Here is an 18,934-nt window from a genome sequence, read left to right as displayed (position 1 = left end):
TAACCCTGGCAGACACAGCTCTCTACTACTGTGCTCTACAAACACAGTGATACAAAGTGTAGAAGAGGCTGTACAAAAACCTGAACACAGATATCTGACTACTCTTCAAAGAGGAGGGAAGTGGTATTCAAAGCACAGCTTCATATCAGATGGATTCTGCTAATTCCTGTTTTATCAGAGTCACTGTGGTTACAGCTGCTAATGAAACACTGTGGGAGGATTCACATGAGCAGCAAATCCACACCAACCACAAACCAACACTTTATATCAGCATCAACAGTCAGGAGGAAACATCGTTGCTAGTTGATGATAAATTCTGTATTGTACAAATTGTAAAGATTTCCTATATGAAAACCTTTAAAACTCAGCTTTTACAGTAAAAAAGAGACAAACCATTTGTCATTCTGTACACTGTTTTATATGAGAAGATAAGTCTAATTGAATGATATCAAAGGTAATGTACACCAGCTTAACTTTAAATGCAGACAGGATCATTTATAAAAGCAATTTAGCGAGGACAAAAGAAAGCATCTTTACACAGCCTGCACCTGGGGTCTCTCCTGCTGTGACAGACCCCAGCCTCTTGTGCTCAGAGCTTGTTCCTGTGCTGCCATGATTAGTGCCTCTGTGCTGTCTTTCAGTCCAGCCACTGGTAGGATTTCTGGGTATCAGCCACCTCCTCTATCTGCCGGTGGTACATACCGTGCAGGGGCCTGTCCTTCCATGATGGTTTGTCCTCTTGCTCCTTTTTCTTGGGTTTCTGCTTTCTTCCCGTATGTTACGTTCCCCTAAAAGGGTCCAGGCGGTGAGGGGGAAGTAACAATAAGTGTCCAGGTCAGAAAAAGGAGCCAAGGAGGCAACAGGGTTAAATTAAAGAGTTTTATTAAAATAGCTCAACTAAAAGAGACAGACAAGCCGCTATCACCATTTAAGAAAACAAACGAAACTCAAATGTTAGTCAATAAAGCACAAAGTAAGTCAAAAAGAGTGCAGCTCACAAGCTGCAAACACACTAAAGGCACTCTGGCCCAGAGCTCACCTTTCCCTGGGCTTAAATCTCCTTAACTACTGACGAGAGTCAGCTGCACAAAAGGGAAAGGTGGCACCTCAGGCAGAAGAGGTGGTGGGACACGCCCACACAGGCACCTTCAGGAGGAGGCCCTGCTAGGGCCGTAACACCGTAGCATACAGTCACAGGGTGCTGGGCTTTGGGTGAAACCCTCTGTGCATGGTCAGGAGCTTCCTCATCTAAATGTCATTGGCTTCTAGCTCAGGAATGTTTCTTTATATGTTGAAGCGCATGCATTTAGGCTCCTACATGTGTGATCCTGGATCTTTCAGTCAGTACACTGCAACAAAATCCAGATGAAATAATGACCAATCATTAACCAGAAAGAGTTTGATAGTCCTCTCCACTTTTCCCTCATGTCATCATCCAATTATATCCAATCATTTGATGACGAGCCGCACCCTGGTGTTCTCTCTCTACTTCCCTCTGCAGCAAACGTTTCTTTATTAGTTACATTTATTCAACATAATTCAGTTTGTATAATTTTAACCGGACTTCTTATCATCTCGATTAGAAACACAGTTCCCCCTCTCGTACTCTACATAGTTCACATGCAGTTTCCAGTTCTGATTCTGAATCAATAAAACTGAAAAAGAATTGCTGCAATGAAATAATAATAATATTTAAACCTTTCAACCTGTGTGTGTGTGTGTGTGTGTGTGTGTGTCTGAGTGTGTGTGTCTGAGTGTGTGTGTGTGTGTGTGTGTGTGTGTGTCTGAGTGAGAGAGAAGAGCAAACATCTGATAAAAGTGAAGCAGGCACAAAGGTTTTGGACTTTATACATACAGAAGACTCTGTTAAAGCTCTGTGTTACATGACGCCCATGGAGGCTGGATTTTCGGCCTTTAACTGGAGCCGAGCTCAGGGATCTAATCTGCCTGACAGTACAAACATACACAGAAAAAGCAAACTTAATATTTCATTCAAAAGACCTTTAATTTGACTTTTTCCAAAGTACAATTTAAATAAAAGACCTTCACCGTGTTTTCACTTGAGCATTTAAAAGCCTCCACGAGACTCTGCAGGCTGACACATCTGTTGTTAGACTGATCTCACACCGTGTGACATGTAATAAAGTGATGGAGCAGTGTGAAGGTTTGTAAACCTGGAAGCTCTGCTCTGAGATTCTGTGAATCCTCGGATGGATATTTATCAGCCTCGGCTTCACAGACAGTTTGTCTCTAAGACTTTTGCCACGTGTGAATTTTATTGTGGCGCCACAAATGACTGTGACACCTGAACATTTTCCCGCATGTTTTACAGGAAGACGGCTTCTCGCCTGTGTGGATTCTCATGTGGATCAACAAATTACTCCTTACAGTAAAGTTCTTCCCACATGCAACACAAGGATACGGCTTTTCACCCGTGTGGATTCTCATGTGCACAGTCAAATTATCCATCTGAGAAAAACCTTTTCCACATATGTCACAAGAATACGGCTTCTCACCTGTGTGCATCGAATAATGTCGCTTCATTCTGGAAGTATACTTAAAAGATTTTCCACAAACATCACATTTTATAGACTTTTCACCAGTTTTGTTGTTACACTGACTGTATGACACAGGAGGGCGATCTGCATTGTTGCTGTGACTAATGTTTCGATTTCTAGTGGATCCTGAGTCGGCGCTCCCGCTTCCTTCCTGATGCTGACTCTCAGCTCCAGCAGAGCTGTGAGAGAGGAGCTGCTCCCACATCGGTTCAAGTTCACTGTACCCACTTTCCTCAGCAGCAGCAGTCACCATGAAGGTATCCGTCTCCTCCTTCAGTCCCAGCTGCTCTCCCTGCTGACTGCTGCACAGTTCCTCCTGTTCCTCTTTAATCTGTGGAGCTTCTGGTTCCTCCTGCTCCACACTGGAGCTCCTCTCCTGGTTCCAGAGCTGCTGCTCAGGGAGAACCTCCTCCTCCTCCTCACAGACCTGCTGCTGTGGGACACCTGAGACAATCATAAGCTTGTATGGTGAATAAAGTCAACTACACTTTAAAGAAACTATCATCTTTACATGTGACACGAGTGCAGCCTCTCACACTATCCATCCTCAGACCTCTCTTAGCTTGGTCTTATATACAAATCTGATTCCTCAGCTAAAAACTCCTCAAGAGGAAAATATTCTGACTTCAAAGCTTTAAAGCGCAGCGCAGTCCTGTCCTCTGTTTGCTCTTTGTTAGCTCACATCTCCAAAAAGTCCTCACAATCAGAAACGTCCCGCAGAGCTGTGATCAGGATCCTCCCTCAGAGGGACACTCACCTGTCCTGTGCAGCTTGATTTGGGGTTTCCAGGTGATATCCAGCAGTCTGCGCTGACGGTCGATCTCTTCCTCGTACTGGACGATCGTTTTTTCAAACTCCAAGAATATTTGTTCAGCAGCAGCAGTTAGTCGCTCGTTGATGAACTCTCTCAGATACTGAACTGAAGGCATCGTTGCTGCCGCAGCTCACACACTCAGCTCACACACTCAGCTCACACACTCAGCTCACACACTCAGCTCACACACTCAGCTCACACACTCAGCTCACACACTCAGCTCACACACTCAGCTCACACACTCAGCTCACACACTCAGCTCACACACAGCACAAAGCCTCCAAAAGTTCACGCTGGAACAACCAAACTGCCGCTTTTAAAAATGTTTACTTCCGCCGGATGTCCCGCTCTGAAGTTCCGGCAGGAGGAGGATGTTCAAATACTTTGTTCCGCTTGGAATAAACGTCCTTCTTTCTTCCTAAAAACCTATTTAAATGTACCAAACAGAGCCATAAATACATAAACAGCGTGTTACTGCCACAGCTCACACACTCGGCTCACGATCGATGTATGCTTCCGCGCTAAATTGCGCTCTTTCTCGGAGATATTACTCCGCTTTCAGCCGCACAGGTGTGAGCTTCCACAGACGGTGTCGCAGATTTTTAAAATATTCAACGCAGAACTCTAAATTAAGCCTTTTCCAACAGAAAAGCCTCCCTGCTCACTCCTCACGCAGGAAACAAACACTTCCGGCTTTTCTTTCCTTACTTCCGCCTGCTGTCACACATAAAGCTTCCTGCAGAGGACAGTTGCTTTTTGTTCCGCCCTGTACAGCCCGCAATGTCTGCGTCGCTTTTAAATCCACAGGTTATAAAGTTCATCAGTCAGACTAACTGAACGCATCAGCCTGGAGAGCAGCTCGATAACAAAGTGTACAACAGTTTCTGTCAAAGCTGAAGATTTTTCTGGACTCATACAGCAGACTGAGATGATGGACTTCACAACCGAGGCTTTACTTACGACCACACATTGATCAGTCTAGTGTAGGTGGTATTCTGTTAAATCGAGACTGTGGATTCTCATCAAAACTGACGCTATAAAGCTCGAAATGTTTCACCTCATGTTAGTAAAAGATTCTGAAAAATGCTCTGTACAAAAGACAAGGTTGAAAATCAGTACTGACTGTCAGCCTTCAGACGGGTTCAGACAAAGTTTAGGAAATGTTTGTAATGTTCTTATTTTCAGGATGTCTCTAAATAAAATGTTTTAATGTATTAAAGCTGAAGGACATTTTAAGAACAACAGCCACACTGAGAGCTTCAGGACAAATGTTTAAAAAATGCAAGATTGAAAGTTTGGTGAAGGGTTTTCTGTTGAATGCTTTAAATGCTGCCCTCTCTGTCTCAGTGCACAAGTCACAACACAACTCAATGAGCAACAACTTTCTGCAGCTAAATGAAGATAAGACTGAACATGCAGAGATATGAGAGGAGGAAGAGGCTGAAGGAGGAGGAAGAGGCTGAAGGAGGAGCAACACTGTCACAGAGCAGAAAAGGACTCCCACTGTCAGATACATTCAATATGTGAAGCATACAGAACAGATAGTGTGTGGAAGATGCTGTCACTGCATTACTGGCTCATGTTTCCTTTGTTTGTGATCACACTAACAGGTCGGTTAAAGCAGGAAGAAGAAATGTCTTTAAAGGATCTGTTTGCTAGAAATCACTGGAACAGGCGCTCACAGTTTAACATCGTCTTTAACAACATTTATCTCTTCCTTTAGGTGTCAGCTGTGATCAACTCACTGCAGTCAAGGATGAAGAGTCCACTGTAGAAGGAAACACTCTCACTCTGTCCTACAGATTATCCAGAGATATTATAATTAATGATTATTTCTTCTGGTATCGACAATATCCAGGAAAACCTCCAGAGTTCCTGATCCTCATATCAGGGACGAACAATTCAAGACCGTCAGAGTTTCTGAAATCAGCTGCAAGATTCTCCACAAAACTGTCTGGAAAAAAGCGTCTGGACCTTCAGATCTCCTCTGCTGCAGTGTCTGACTCTGCTGTGTACTACTGTGCTGTGAGGCCCACAGTGACAGGAAACAGCAAAACTCTGTACAAAAACCTTTGGAGCAAAGACAACAGAATACTCCACAACATCCACTAGAGGGAGCCACACACTGTTAAACCTCTGATTCTTGTGTCATTGGACTGATGACAAAGACAACAGAGAAATGAAGCAGTAAAGATCAGAGACAGAGACAGAGCTGCTGTCGAAGCCAAAAAGAAAGTCTTACCATGACAATAAAGGTATTAACTTTTATTTTTCCAGAATAGAAAACTAGGATCACACCATCAACTCAACAATTCAATGCCGTTCTTTAGCAGAACTACAAACCAAAGCTGGGTTGTACGTTATCCAAACTCCAAAAAGGCTCAGACTTTGTGTAAAATTTCAACAAAAACAACATGCAAATCTCATAAGTCCGTATTTTATTCACAACAAAACAGAAAAACATTTTTAAAGTCAGTTTTTTTTCTGAAAAAATATTTTTCCAAATTTTGAATTGAACTTATTTTGAATTGAATGGTAGCGACACATCTCAGGATTGGGCAGCAAAAAGCTGGAAGAGTACGTTGTACTGAAAGAAACAGTTGGAGGAACATTTGGCAACTAATGAGGTTAATTGGCCACCAGTCAGGAACAAGACTGGGTATAAATCAGTGCCTGTGGATCTGGCAGCTGGCACATCTGGAAAGGCACCATCAACACTGAAAGGTGCTTACAGGTGACATATTCTCTACCCAGACGACTTTTTCAGAGGTCTTCATATTTTAGCAGGACGACGCTAAACTGCACACTGCATCTATTCTAACAGCACAGCTTCATAGCAGAAACATCTGGGTGTTGAACTGACCCAGACCTTTCACCAGCTGAAACATCTGGATCATCATGAAACAAAAATACACCAAAGAAGACCCAGGACTGCTGAGCAGCTAGAACCCTCTATCAGACCAGAATGGGACAACACTCCTCTTTTCAGGTCACGGATGCTGCACAGTGGAGACCTGACCCAGCTTTTGAGACGTGCTGCTGCCATCAAATCCAAAATAAGATTAATCATATTTTCACTGAATAATATAAAAGCCTTACATGTAAGAGTCAAACAATCATTGGAGAGGTCAGAAGATGATTTCAAGCCAAGCCTCTACTTTTGAACCATCATGAATTAATGTTTGCGTTAAACTTGGCTTCAAAGGTGTTGCTTTTTCTAAAGATATTTTTCGGTTACACCTTTTCACCTGTGTGAATTCTCATGTGGCTAGTCAAATCAGAATTTTGATTAAAGCTTTTCCCGTATGTTTTGCAGGAATACAGCTGTTTACCTGGGTGGATTTTTGTGTTTTTTAAGTCCTGTTATATTTAAAAATCTTTTCCCGCAGATGTTACAGACGTGTGACATCTCACCCATGTGGATTTTCATGTGCTCCATCAGAATACTCCTGTGATGAAAACTTTCCCCACAAGTGTTACAAAGATGTCGCTTCACACATGTGGAGAACCAAATGATTACGGCAACAAAAACTTTTCCCGCATGTTTTGCAAGAGTACGGCTTCTCACCTGAGTGGAGCCGTGCGTGATCTTTAAGTGAAGAAGATGCACAAAACTTTTCACTACATGTTTGACATTGATACGGTTTCTAACCTGTGTGAGTTCTCATGTGGATGGTCAAATGATAGTTTCGACGAAAGTTTTTCCCACATGATTTACAGAAATATGGCTTCTCACCTGTGTGGATCTTTGTATGCTTTCTAAGTACTGATTGGCTAGAAAACATTTTACCACAAGTCTTAATAAGAATAAATTATTCGTTAAAGTATTTGTTAATCATTAGTATTGAAATTTGCAAATTTATTTTTGTGATATTTAAATTTGAAATATTTTGCATCTTGTATATTAAATCTGAATATCTGGTGCTCCATTCTGTCATACAGATAAATATCGCTCATTAGTGTTAACGTTATTCTCTTCAATTTTAGTAATTCTCTTGATTTAAATATTACGTGTCATCTGACAAATTGTGTCAGATGACATGTCTCATCCTTGTGTGAACCACGACACTGCGGGTCGTTGTCCTTGCACACAGTGCAAAGTGCTCCATCCTCCCTCCTCACAGTGATTCAAATGCTGCTAGCAGTCTGTGAACCAGGAGGAAGAGGAAGTGAGAGAAGTCAGACTCAAAGAGGAGACAGAGGGCGACATCATCCAGTAGGCGGGGCTCTCCTTCTGCACTGTGTTCAACCATTGTGTCAATAATAAGTGCTGCTGTGAAGAGAACAATTCTCAGACTGAATGTTGAACATCAGCTAGTTTCTCCTGTTGATTTAAACCTTGTTGTACAGATGGAACATTGGCTGTGGATTATTCTTGCTGCTCTTTTCTTTGGTGAGATACAAACATCAACATGTTTCCTCTGCTTAAATAAATGTGTGAGTCTGATTAATGGTGAGTTTTTAATCATGTTTATTGATCCATCTCTTCCTCTGCACGTTCTGTTCTTCCTCAGAGTGTAAAGGAGAAGACAAAGTGATCCAGGGTCAAGGAGATGTCATTGCTGCTGAAGGAGACACAGTTACACTTGACTGTAGATATGAGACCAGTTATGCAGCTACACTGATCTGGTACAAGCAAGAAGTAAATAGTTACCCAAAGTATATGCTCAAATGTGTCTCAGAAACAACAGTTAAAGCTGAAGAATTCAACAACAACAGATTTGATGCAAAAATCAATGAGAAGCAAAAGTCAGCTCCTCTGAAGATCCAGAAGCTTCAGCTGTCTGACTCTGCTGTGTACTACTGTGCTCTGCGGCCCACAGTGACAGGAAACAGCAAAACTCTGTACAAAAACCTTTGGAGCAAAGACAACAGAATACTCCACAACATCCACTAGAGGGAGCCACACACTGTTAAACCTCTGATTCTTGTGTCATTGGACTGATGACAAAGACAACAGAGAAATGAAGCAGTAAAGATCAGAGACAGAGCTGCTGTGGAAGCACAGAACTATTTGATTGGCTGAGCTATTAAACTGGCCCCGCCCACTGAAGTTGAGCTCATCCAATGACATTATTTGTTGGTCATTGTGCTGCAGTGGAAGAACATTGTTCATGTGCTGTCTGTCTGGCTTTAATAACTCCAAAGACATGTTGCTGCACCTCTTTTTGCTTCTATCTCACATTATAGGTGAGTTTAAGAACAGGGATTAAAGTTTAGTTGAAGCTGCTGCATTAAGCAGATATACAGACTGCATTTCACTACTTTTCTTCTTTCTTTTTCCAGGACTAACAGCTGGAGACTCAATCACTCCTCAACAACCTGAAGTCACTGAAACAGAAGGAGAATCTGTCAAACTCACATGTAGCTATGAGACAACTTCAAGTTATCCTCTACTTCACTGGTACAGACATCATTCTGACCTTCAGGCTCCTCAGTGTATATTGTGGAAAGGAGCAAGATCAGACAGTCATCTAAAGTATATTCCTGATAATCGATATGACTCAGAAACATCACCAACAATAACTAATCTGACCATAGCAGCCCTAACCCTGGCAGACACAGCTCTCTACTACTGTGCTCTAGAAACACAGTGATACAAAGTGTAGAAGAGGCTGTACAAAAACCTGAACACAGATATCTGACTACTTTTCAAAGAGGAGGGAAGTGGTATTCAAAGCACAGCTTCATATCAGATGGATTCTGCTAATTCCTGTTTTATCAGAGTCACTGTGGTTACAGCTGCTAATGAAACACTGTGGGAGGATTCACATGAGCAGCAAATCCACACCAACCACAAACCAACTGCAGGAACGTTCAGACACAATAAAAACTGTCAAACATCAAAAGCTGCTCATTTACACTATTTTATATTTAGTGGATGAGGACATGCAGAAATGCAGCAGAAGCAAAATAAACAGAGTAACAGAGGTTTATCTCTTTAAGGTAAAATCTCTCACATGAAGCTAAAAGTCCAACCAGGAAGACCATCTCATGCTTAGTGCAATATGTTGCCATCAGGGTGTGAATTTCATGCTTAAAACACAACCCTGGATGTAGATGTGACTCCGTTACATCTCATGTCTAAATCAGGGGTGTCAGAGCTCAGCTTGCTCAGTGTTTGAGTGTCTAAATGAGTCTCACAGTCCTAATTGTGCACTTGAAGCCATTTATAAATATAACTTATAATTCTTAACCTGTTTGAATTCTTAACCTGCTCACCACAAACAAGCACAAGCAGACATTTTTTGGACTGTTCATAAGTGTTACAGTTTTTCCTACTGATACAAACTTATGGCCATTCATACCACACAAAGAAATCTAGCAACAAACAATTAATGCCCCCAGTACAGGAGCAGAGCGAGAGAACATGTGGTTGAACAGGATGTACCACCAGATGTGTTGTTTATACAAAGACATGTGTGGTATCCACGGAAACGTTAGAATCTCAGCTAAAAGCTCTTAAAACAGTTTCAACGACCACCAAACAGCCAAAACAGCAAACGATTAAAGAGCAGGTAAACAGATTCAACAAAGAGATGTAAACATAATGAGCTGATCGTTCACCCGGCAGCAGGAACACGAACACGCCGCCCGTGATGAAAGTAGACATCTCACTGGAAATGCAGATTCCGATGATTAGACCAACATTCACTGAACCAGCATGAAAGAAGACCAAAACTACGCCTCACGTTTGAAAAACATTTTCATGAATTCACTCTTTCTTTGGCTGTTTTGCTTCCACCATGATTCCTGCACATCTCTCTCCCTCTTTCTGCTTTGAGACCATCAAAAACCTCTGTTTTCTGCATTATGTGCTTGCTTATTACACACCAGTCTACCGTTGTGTATGCTGCTGTCGGCCGCTGTTTTTGTTTATTCCCCAAAATGGCTTCTGACAAGAAAGCCTCATTTTTGCTTTTCAATACAGAAGAAATTTCAGCTTTCACAAATGATGCCAAACTACAAAGTGCTCAGCTGTGTCTCTAACAAAACCTCTGTGACTTTGTGAGAAACAGAAAAGTTGATCTTTTTCACTTTCTGCTATAGAAGTTTTAGATTTTTTACAACTACAGTTAAAAAAAACTGGACAGTTTGGGCAATGAGCTCCCAGAACTTCTTCTGTCGTTGTATTTCTCACAGTTCTTCATGTAACTTATTTACACTGACAGAAAAATTCACCAGTCTTGCCTACTTAACATCAAAGTGGGCTGTATGTGTCATGTGGTGTAAAATGAGTTTGATACCCCTCGTCTAAACCTCTGTAGCACCAGGGTGTTTCAGAAAGACGGAGGTCAGTGCTGATGGGAACAAGAGCAGTACATGTCTGACCTGTTCTGGAAGCACTGGTTTCAGAAGTATCTGCCTCAACTTCAGGACAGTCAGAATTGTCAGAGAACCAAAAAAAGCATCGCTCCTGGAGATGTTATCATCATGACTAAGTGCCTCGGTACTCATAGCTGACTGAAAGACATACTTCCTGACAGCAGATGGCTTGTATAGTGGCTATACATTAACACAAGGATTATCTCGATAGGCTCATCGCAAAGATGTCTTCTTCAAGAACAAAAGGAGCTATGAGGAGCTGCTTTGACCTTTGCCCTTGTTGGAGACGCTGACTTTTGTATTGATATAGACCTATTCTTATTCCAAACACATCTGGGACTCAAGCTTTTGTTCTTTAAATATTTACATTAATTGACTTTGACACAAGGATTTGTGATATTTTTGTTGATGTTATTTCTCCTATGTGGTGGTACGGTATAATTACTGGTGTTGAATAACTGTGGGCTGGAATATTCGAGTCATTCATGTCAGTTTCTGTCAGTATTTCTAAAAAATTTAAATTAACAATGTCATATTTTTATCATGATATGTTATTTTGCGATAATTATCTTTATCATCTTTATCACCAAGCCCACCATTATTTCCATTTACCCCTAGTTTATCTTATCCTGCACTACTTACAACCACCGTGAGCCTCATGAAGCTTGGTTGGATAACAGATGAGCTCAAAGGCAGCTGTCCTCAGCTCTGAGAGGTCCCCACGAAGAAGGAAAACGATCTTTCCCTCAGGCTGTGGCCTCATGTGGCTACTTGGCTCAGAGAGCAGAGGTCTCCAAACACCTCTGCAGGTACAGGAGTGAGGTCTTGAGTGACCTCATCCCTTCATGCAGACTTTTTCTCTTTGCTGCCCCTCCTGTGCAGGTATTTAAAAAAAACAAACAAACAAACAAACAACCAGTGCATGCTGGTCCTATACCTGCTTACCCTATCTATACAACCTGAGATTTCCATATTCTATCTTGACTTTTTAATCACCCCCCCCCCCCAATGAAATGAAAAACAGCAGTGAAACAAATAGAGCAATAAAAATATACAAATATATAATAGCTTCAACATCTGCCATTTATTTAAAACCAAACAGCTCATACATGTTATTTCACACCATAAGACACTAATAAAGTAACAACTGTCAGTTATTTATCCCCCACTATGTACCATAATATCTCAGTTTGGACCCACATAAAACATTTGTAGCTACAAACCTAACAAATCAGCTTCATCTATCGAATCTATCCAGAGTTCAGAGAAAACCATTGGTGATTGGTGTTTCTATATGGTCAAAGTTAAACATCAATTATCAAAAATCAGTACCAGCAGGACACCCAGAGAAAAATCTGAAATGGCCAAAAAATAATTTAGTGCGTGCATCTCTAGTTCCAACATACTCTAAGACTTCTCAGCTGTGTGAGTTTTCATGTGGCGCAAGAGCTGACTACTATAGGTGAACATTTCCCCACATGTTTTACAATGATGTGGTTTCTCTCCTGTGTGCATTCTTATGTGCACCGACAGGTAACTACTACGTGTGAACATTTTCCCGCACATTTTACAAGGATATGGTTTCTCTCCTGTGTGAGATCTTACGTGCTCCAGCAAACGACTACTGCGTGTAAACATTTTTCCACATGTTTGACATGGATACGGCTTCTCACTTGTGTGGATTCTCATGTGGACAGTCAAAGTACTCTTCTGACTAAAACGATGCCCACACATTTCACAAGAATACGGTTTCTCACCTGTGTGGATTCTGTAATGTCGTTTCATTTCATAATTATCTTTAAAGCATTTTCCACAAACGTCACATTTTAAAAACTTTTTAGCTGTGTCAAAATTATACTGACTCCCTGATCTGGGAGGAAATTCTTGACTTTCATTTTTATTTCCAGTTGATCCTGGATCTGCACTCCTGCTTTCTTCCTGATCCTGGCTCTCAGCTACAGCAGAGCCTCCTTCTGATTCACTGTGGTCTCTTTCCTCGTTAGCAGCAGGCACCATTAAGGTATCAGTCTCCTCCTTCAATCCAAGCTCCTCTCCCTCCTCACTCCTGCAGAGTTCCTCCTGTTCCTCTTTAATCTGTGGAGGTTCTGGCTCTTCCTGGCCCAGGCTGGAGCTCCTCTCCTGGTCACAGAGCTGCAGCTCAATGAGAACCTCCTCCTCCTTACAGACAGGCTGCTGCGGGACGTCTGGAGGGACTAAAGGAGACAACAAAAACAAAAGTGAACTGAACATGATTCTCTGAAATGCACAAAAGGTTTCCACTTGTTGTCAGTGCTGCGAATCGCTACCTTATCGTGGTGGAGGGGTTTGTGTGTTGTGTTGTCTGGGGGCTTTTCCCCCCTGGAAGGGTCTCATGTGGCAAATTGGTCCAGGGTAAGGGACTAGACAAAGAGAGATTCAGAAGACCCCTATGAATACCATCGTTCCCTCGAAGCTGGACAGGAAACTGCAGGATCTAGGACTGAGCAGCTCCCTCTGCAGCTGGATCCTTAGCTTCCTGTCTGACAGACGCCAAGTGGTCAGACTGGGCAGCATCACCTCATCCCCCATCACACTGAACACTGGTGCTCCACAGGGGTGTGTACTGAGCCCTCTCCTGTACTCACTCTACACCTACGACTGCACAGCCACTAACAGCTCCAACATCATTGTGAAGTTTGCGGACGACACTACAGTGGTGGGTCTTATCACCAACGGTGATGAGACGGCTTACAGGGAGGAGGTCAGCGCCCTGACCCACTGGTGTCAAGACAACCATCTCACCCTCAACGTCGCAAAGACAAAGGAGTTGATAGTGGACTTCCGGAGGTGCAGAGAAGTACACACCCCCATCACCATCAACGGCGCTGCTGTGGAGAGAGTGAGCAGCTTCCGGTTCCTTGGTGTACATCTGGCTGAGGATCTTACGTGGTCAGTACACACAAACAAAACAGTGAAGAAGGCGCAGCAGCGCCTCTTCTTTCTCAGGAGACTGAAAAGATTCGGCATGAGCCCCCGCATCCTCAGGACCTTCTATCACTGTGCCATTGAGAGCATCCTCACTGGATGCATCACCACCTGGTATGGCAACAGCACCGCCTACAACTGCAAAGCTCTCCAGCGAGTAGTGCGGTGCTCTGAACGGATAATTGGAGGTGAGCTTCCCTCCCTCCAAGACATCTACAGGAAGCGGTGCCTGAGGAAAGCGGGGAGGATCATCAAGGACTCCAGTCACCCCAGCCATAAACTGTTCAGACTGCTTCCATCAGGAAGGAGGTTCTGCAGCATCCGGTCCCGTACCAGCAGACTGAGAGACAGCTTCTTCCATCAGGCCATCAGACTGCTGAACACGTCATAGACACCTCAGCTTCACTACTGGAACTTCAACATTATGCACTCCACACTGTATATAAATGCCACTTGTTTTGCACATATTCAACTCTGTATATTTTTATATATTTTATTATTATTATTATTATTTTATTTTATTTTTTTTACTATTTAATTTGTAAAAATGTGTATACACACACACACACACACACACACACACACACACACACACACACACACACACACACACACACACACACGTAGGAAAATATTTAGTATACACATCCAGAAATGCATACACTATTATATATTGTACATATATTTATTAGTTTCAGGTTGGCCATTCTTGTATTTTGCTCGTTTGTGTTGTTGTGTTTGCACATCTCTGTTGCTTGTGGGGCTCGCACACAAGAATTTCACTCTCATGTGCTGTGCCAGTGTGCCTGCACATGTGATGTGACAATAAAAGTGATTTGATTTGATTTGAGTGTAAGATCAAGGGAACAGTTCACCCTTCCTTGGATAGGGTTACCAGAGCCCTGCCCTGGAGCCAGGCATGGGGAAGGGTGTTCATGGGCAAGTGTCTGGTGACCGGGCCTTAGTCCATGGGGCCCAGCCTGAAAACGGGACACAGGCCCATCGTCCTGCAGGCCCACCACCTGCAGGAGGCGGTGTAAGGAACCCAACCTCTAGGAGCGGAGCGGAAGCCCTGGTGGACCGATCCCTGGCTACCAAGACTGGCAATTGGGACATGGAATGTCACCTCTCTGCGGTGACAATGGGGAAGGAGCCTGAGCTAGCCTGCCTACTCAAAAGTAGGCCGATAGAAGCCAGACGTGTCTCCCTGCCAGCGGCTTAAAATAGTTTCTGGTGACTTGTATCAAGGTGTTACCCTACTGTGACACAAACTCAAACTCTTTCAGGTACCTGTAATCAAGGGAGGTGAAAACTGTTTTTCTTGCTATGATAGCATATAATCGATATTATGTGGTACAATCAACCTTCACTTTTCTCTGGTGGTATATTCAAGGGAGCAAACACTGAAAAATGTAGCCTAAAGAAAATGGCATGAGGTAAAGCTAGTATTGTTTTTAGTCAAAATCATGAATTCACGAACGTAGAGTGAGTATAGTTCATGACAGTGGAGGGATGGATGAATGTTACTGCACTAACTGAGTTTACAGAAAAGCACGTGTGCTCCCTGTCCTCCTCCTGTGTAACACACCTGATAAACCACACACATGTACCTGGATTAGCTGATTTCATGAGACTGATGCTGCTAACCCTAACCCTCCCAGGGAGGGCACTTCACAGGTGTTTATAGCTAATGCAGTGATGTAGCCGCCATTCTGGATCAGGACATGGCACACGATACATGACTATATCAGCTACTTCCACTGGAAACTGTGGTGACAGCAAAAAAGTCCATTTTTTACTTCAACAGAGACTGCTTACTAAGATATTTCCTTATATTAAAAAAATTAATTTATTTATCAGATTTTCTGTCATGTTTAATGCTGCACACTGTAGACCAGGGGTCTCAAACTTAAACGAGCTGTGGGCCACTGCTGGCACTGTCATCTCATTGGAGGGCAACTTTAGTGATCAAGTAGTACAAAAACAAACAAACAAACAGCCACAAATATTTCTGAAAATGTTTGTTTTTAAAATTTCAAATATTCTACAACAGGGCCGTGCAGAGAGGTTTAAAGGGGCGGGTGCTCAAAGTTAAAAAGGGGCACCTTGAACCAGGCTGAATAACAACAACACACATTCATCAAGAATCTAATATGGGAAGGGCAGGGCTGTGTTGATCTGAGACTGTAGACATTAAAAAGTCCACAGGAGAGATGGTAGCTGATTAAACAAGTGTCATGAGATAATAACAAAATGCAAAGATTGGTGACAGTGCTTGGAACCATAAGGCAACAAAAAACTGTGAGAAATAATTTAGGCTCTGCCTGTGAATCACTCTTTGCTTCTCTTCTTCCTTCCATCATTTCATATATCACTCTCCACTTGCTGTCTATGTGAGAACAAGGCACAACTTGCTATTGCAATAAACTATAATCTAATTATCCACACCTAACAACTCCAGCACTTAATCTATAATAAAATGATGACAGAAAAATGTTATAGCACTGCCTTTAGTAGCCTCACACAGCTCCTACTGTTTCCTCCTCATGTCCTTACCAGGCATGTCTGCACAATGTTATATCATGAGTAATATTTTTTTAAATCCAGCTAAATAAAACATCTCGGTGCTGATCCAGAATCTTTTTTTATTATTATTTATTACTAGAGCTACAATAATAAAGCAATGAGGAGGGGGAAGTAATAAATATGAAATAATGTATTTATGATGATTGCATTTGTTTCACTATCCACTCTGTGCAGGGCAAAGCTTATTACATGTTTAAACTGTAGAGATACAATCATTTTACTGCTGTAAAATCCAAATTTTGTCTTATTTAAAATATAAATCTATTATAATCTGCTTCTTAATGTATGTTCTTTAAAATACAGCGTGTGTTTTTAAATATATTATAATTATAATAATGCATAATTATGTGGACATGCATATAGATAGTTTTTCAGTGAAATATAATCCCTCCAGAAAGGCAGGAAAAGCCCGGAAACTTACTTTCAAACTAAATATGTTTCTAAATACTTTAAAACTAAATATGTTCTAAATACTTTAAAACTAAATATGTTCTAAATACTTTAAAACTAAATATGTTCCCTAAAACGGTGACAGAGCTACAGACCCATGACAGCCTTACACAGGTAGCCAGCAGCTGTGACCAGCACTACTTGTGCAGTTAATAAAAGGACAGGTAATGTTTGTCGCGCTGTTGCACACACAGCACGCTCGTTTGTTTCAGTTCGTCAGTTGCAACAAGACAGCTTACCAACGTGTACGTAATAAGCTGATACTCCTGTGTGCTACACACTACAGTGTGCGCTGTACACCTACTTACTGGTTGTGTCGCATCAGTCTGTGTCTCTGAGTTAACTTGTGTTTCTCCTACAGCTCCGGACCGCAACAAATGCGCGTGCTCTTTGTGAGCTCGTTCCCGGCTCGTAACCAGCGCGTTCTGCCGTCGAGGGCGATCATTGGTTAAATGTGATCATGTGACTGATGCAAGCCAGATCCTTTTATTTAGCAAAACTGTGATTAATAGTTAAATATTATTGCTGAGGGGCACAGACAGGACTCCGCACTCACACACACATAAAAAAATATATATATATACATATTTTTTTAAAAGTTGCCTTATCAAAAGGGCACTTTGGGCACCCATCAGGAAAGGGGCGGGTGCTCAAGCCCCTCTAGCCCCCCCCCCCCCCCCCTCCTCCCTCACGTGCCTGTTCTACAACAAGACAAAACAGCAAACATGAACACACATTACTTTGTCCCACTCTTCACTAACTGCAGCCTTCACTGATCTACCAAACAAACCCATCGGTCCTCTCTTCCTGTTCAGACACGTGGCAGCACTTCTATCATTTTGTTTGTATTTAACAAAATAAAAATGCAGACATAAGAGAACACATTCGTCTTTGACTCTCTCCCTGAACTCACACCTCAACATGTTTGTACTCTTTGCTCATATTGCCTTCATATCAAATCATTTTTGGCTTTTAAAGAACTTATTTTAACATTGCACTCAACAACAAACAAATCCTCCCTAACACAAAAAGTCACTTTAACGGCCAAATTGCAATATATAAGTAAGGAGGGGTGACGTGGGCTGCAAGTGGCCCCCGGGCCGCGAGTTAGAGACCCCTGGTGTAGACAACCATAGAGACATTTACTAATGTCTGCTACATAACTACTACTTCACTTCAAATAAATAATATTAAAATACATTTATTATTATGAATATCTGGTCACCTGACATTATTTGCTCTATCAAAGACAGTTTCACTTCATCATCTTCCTCTTTCTTAAATTTATACTTCATCCTCACAGCGCAGTCCTGTCCTCTGTTTGCTCTTTGTTAGCTCACATCTCCAAAAAGTCCTCACAATCAGAAACGTCCCGCAGAGCTGTGATCAGGATCCTCCCTCAGAGGGACACTCACCTGTCCTGTGCAGCTTGATTTGGGGTTTCCAGGTGATATCCAGCAGTCTGCGCTGACGGTCGATCTCTTCCTCGTACTGGACGATCGTTTTTTCAAACTCCAAGAATATTTGTTCAGCAGCAGCAGTTAGTCGCTCGTTGATGAACTCTCTCAGATACTGAACTGAAGGCATCGTTGCTGCCGCGGCTCACACACATAAATTGCGCCCTAACGCACAGAAATTGCTCCACGTTCAGTCCGCACAGGTGTGAATGTCTCATAAAGTCTAAATTAAGCCTTTGAAGACGCAACAGCCTTGCTGCTCGCGCGACACACAAGAAACGGAACCACTTCCGCCTTTTCCTTGTTTACTTCCGCCTGCTGTCACACAGAGCGCTTCCTGTCGATGAGGAAAGTTGCTTTGAATTCCGCTCTCGTGTCTGTATGTTCTTTTAAATTCCCAGTTTGTTCTTCAAATAGAAGATGAAAAATACACAAACATATACCAGAGCTCCCGCACATCAATGAATTAATAAAGTTCATAACTGCGCTAAAATAAAGGTCACAATAATCTTTATTAAGCCTTTTTCTGACATTGTGCTCACATTAAGGTGAAGGTGACATTTGAACATGAACAAACTGTCTGAATGTGAGATTCACCAAATCGACCCGATGAGCTGCAACTTTCTGCAGCTAAATGAAGATAAGACTGAACATGCAGAGATATGAGAGGAGGAAGAGGCTGAAGGAGGAGCAACACTGTCACAGAGCAGAAAAGGACTCCCACTGTCAGATACATTCAATATGTGAAGCATACAGAACAGATAGTGTGTGGAAGATGC

The 18,934-nt window shown here is 42.3% G+C and overlaps 2 protein-coding genes across 7 annotated transcripts; both read right to left on the bottom strand.

Annotated features, from left to right (window-relative positions):
* Positions 1-865: 865 nt before the first annotated feature.
* Positions 866-18,470, bottom strand: LOC101482696 (uncharacterized). Of its 6 annotated transcripts, XM_076876714.1 has the most exons (4): positions 18,295-18,470; positions 3,316-3,626; positions 2,517-3,002; positions 866-1,947 (listed from the first exon to the last, which is right to left on the bottom strand). In XM_076876714.1, the coding sequence occupies exons 2-4, from the start codon at positions 3,485-3,487 to the stop codon at positions 1,931-1,933; spliced, it is 675 nt and encodes a 224-aa protein (XP_076732829.1). In that variant the 5' UTR covers positions 3,488-3,626; positions 18,295-18,470; the 3' UTR covers positions 866-1,930. The 6 variants fall into 6 exon arrangements, with proteins under 6 accessions (XP_076732829.1, XP_076732825.1, XP_076732826.1 ...); XM_076876710.1 differs by having other exon boundaries at positions 866-3,002; XM_076876711.1 differs by having other exon boundaries at positions 866-3,002; positions 3,316-3,535.
* Positions 11,761-18,301, bottom strand: LOC112431496 (uncharacterized). Its single transcript, XM_024800100.2, has 2 exons — positions 18,114-18,301; positions 11,761-12,911 (listed from the first exon to the last, which is right to left on the bottom strand). Exons 1-2 carry the CDS (start codon positions 18,283-18,285, stop codon positions 12,106-12,108), a joined length of 978 nt encoding a protein of 325 aa, XP_024655868.1. The 5' UTR covers positions 18,286-18,301; the 3' UTR covers positions 11,761-12,105.
* Positions 18,471-18,934: the final 464 nt, after the last annotated feature.

The sequence above is a fragment of the Maylandia zebra genome, linkage group LG18, assembly GCF_041146795.1.
Source record: "Maylandia zebra isolate NMK-2024a linkage group LG18, Mzebra_GT3a, whole genome shotgun sequence".
NCBI lineage: Eukaryota > Metazoa > Chordata > Actinopteri > Cichliformes > Cichlidae > Maylandia > Maylandia zebra.
The sequence above is the reverse complement of the archived record's forward strand: the minus strand, read 5'-3'. Positions and strand labels throughout refer to the sequence as shown.

What these genes read in the sequence shown, in the direction of transcription:
- LOC101482696 (XM_076876710.1), bottom strand. Translation starts at nt 3,487, where the DNA reads ATGCCTTCAGTTCAGTATCTGAGAGAGTTCATCAACGAGCGACTAACT. An exon ending in AATCAAGCTGCACAGGACAG is followed by an intron (nt 3,003 to 3,315) that starts GTGAGTGTCCCT and finishes TGATTGTCTCAG; the next exon opens with GTGTCCCACAGCAGCAGGTC.
- LOC112431496 (XM_024800100.2), bottom strand. Translation starts at nt 18,285, where the DNA reads ATGCCTTCAGTTCAGTATCTGAGAGAGTTCATCAACGAGCGACTAACT. An exon ending in AATCAAGCTGCACAGGACAG is followed by an intron (nt 12,912 to 18,113) that starts GTGAGTGTCCCT and finishes TGTCTCCTTTAG; the next exon opens with TCCCTCCAGACGTCCCGCAG.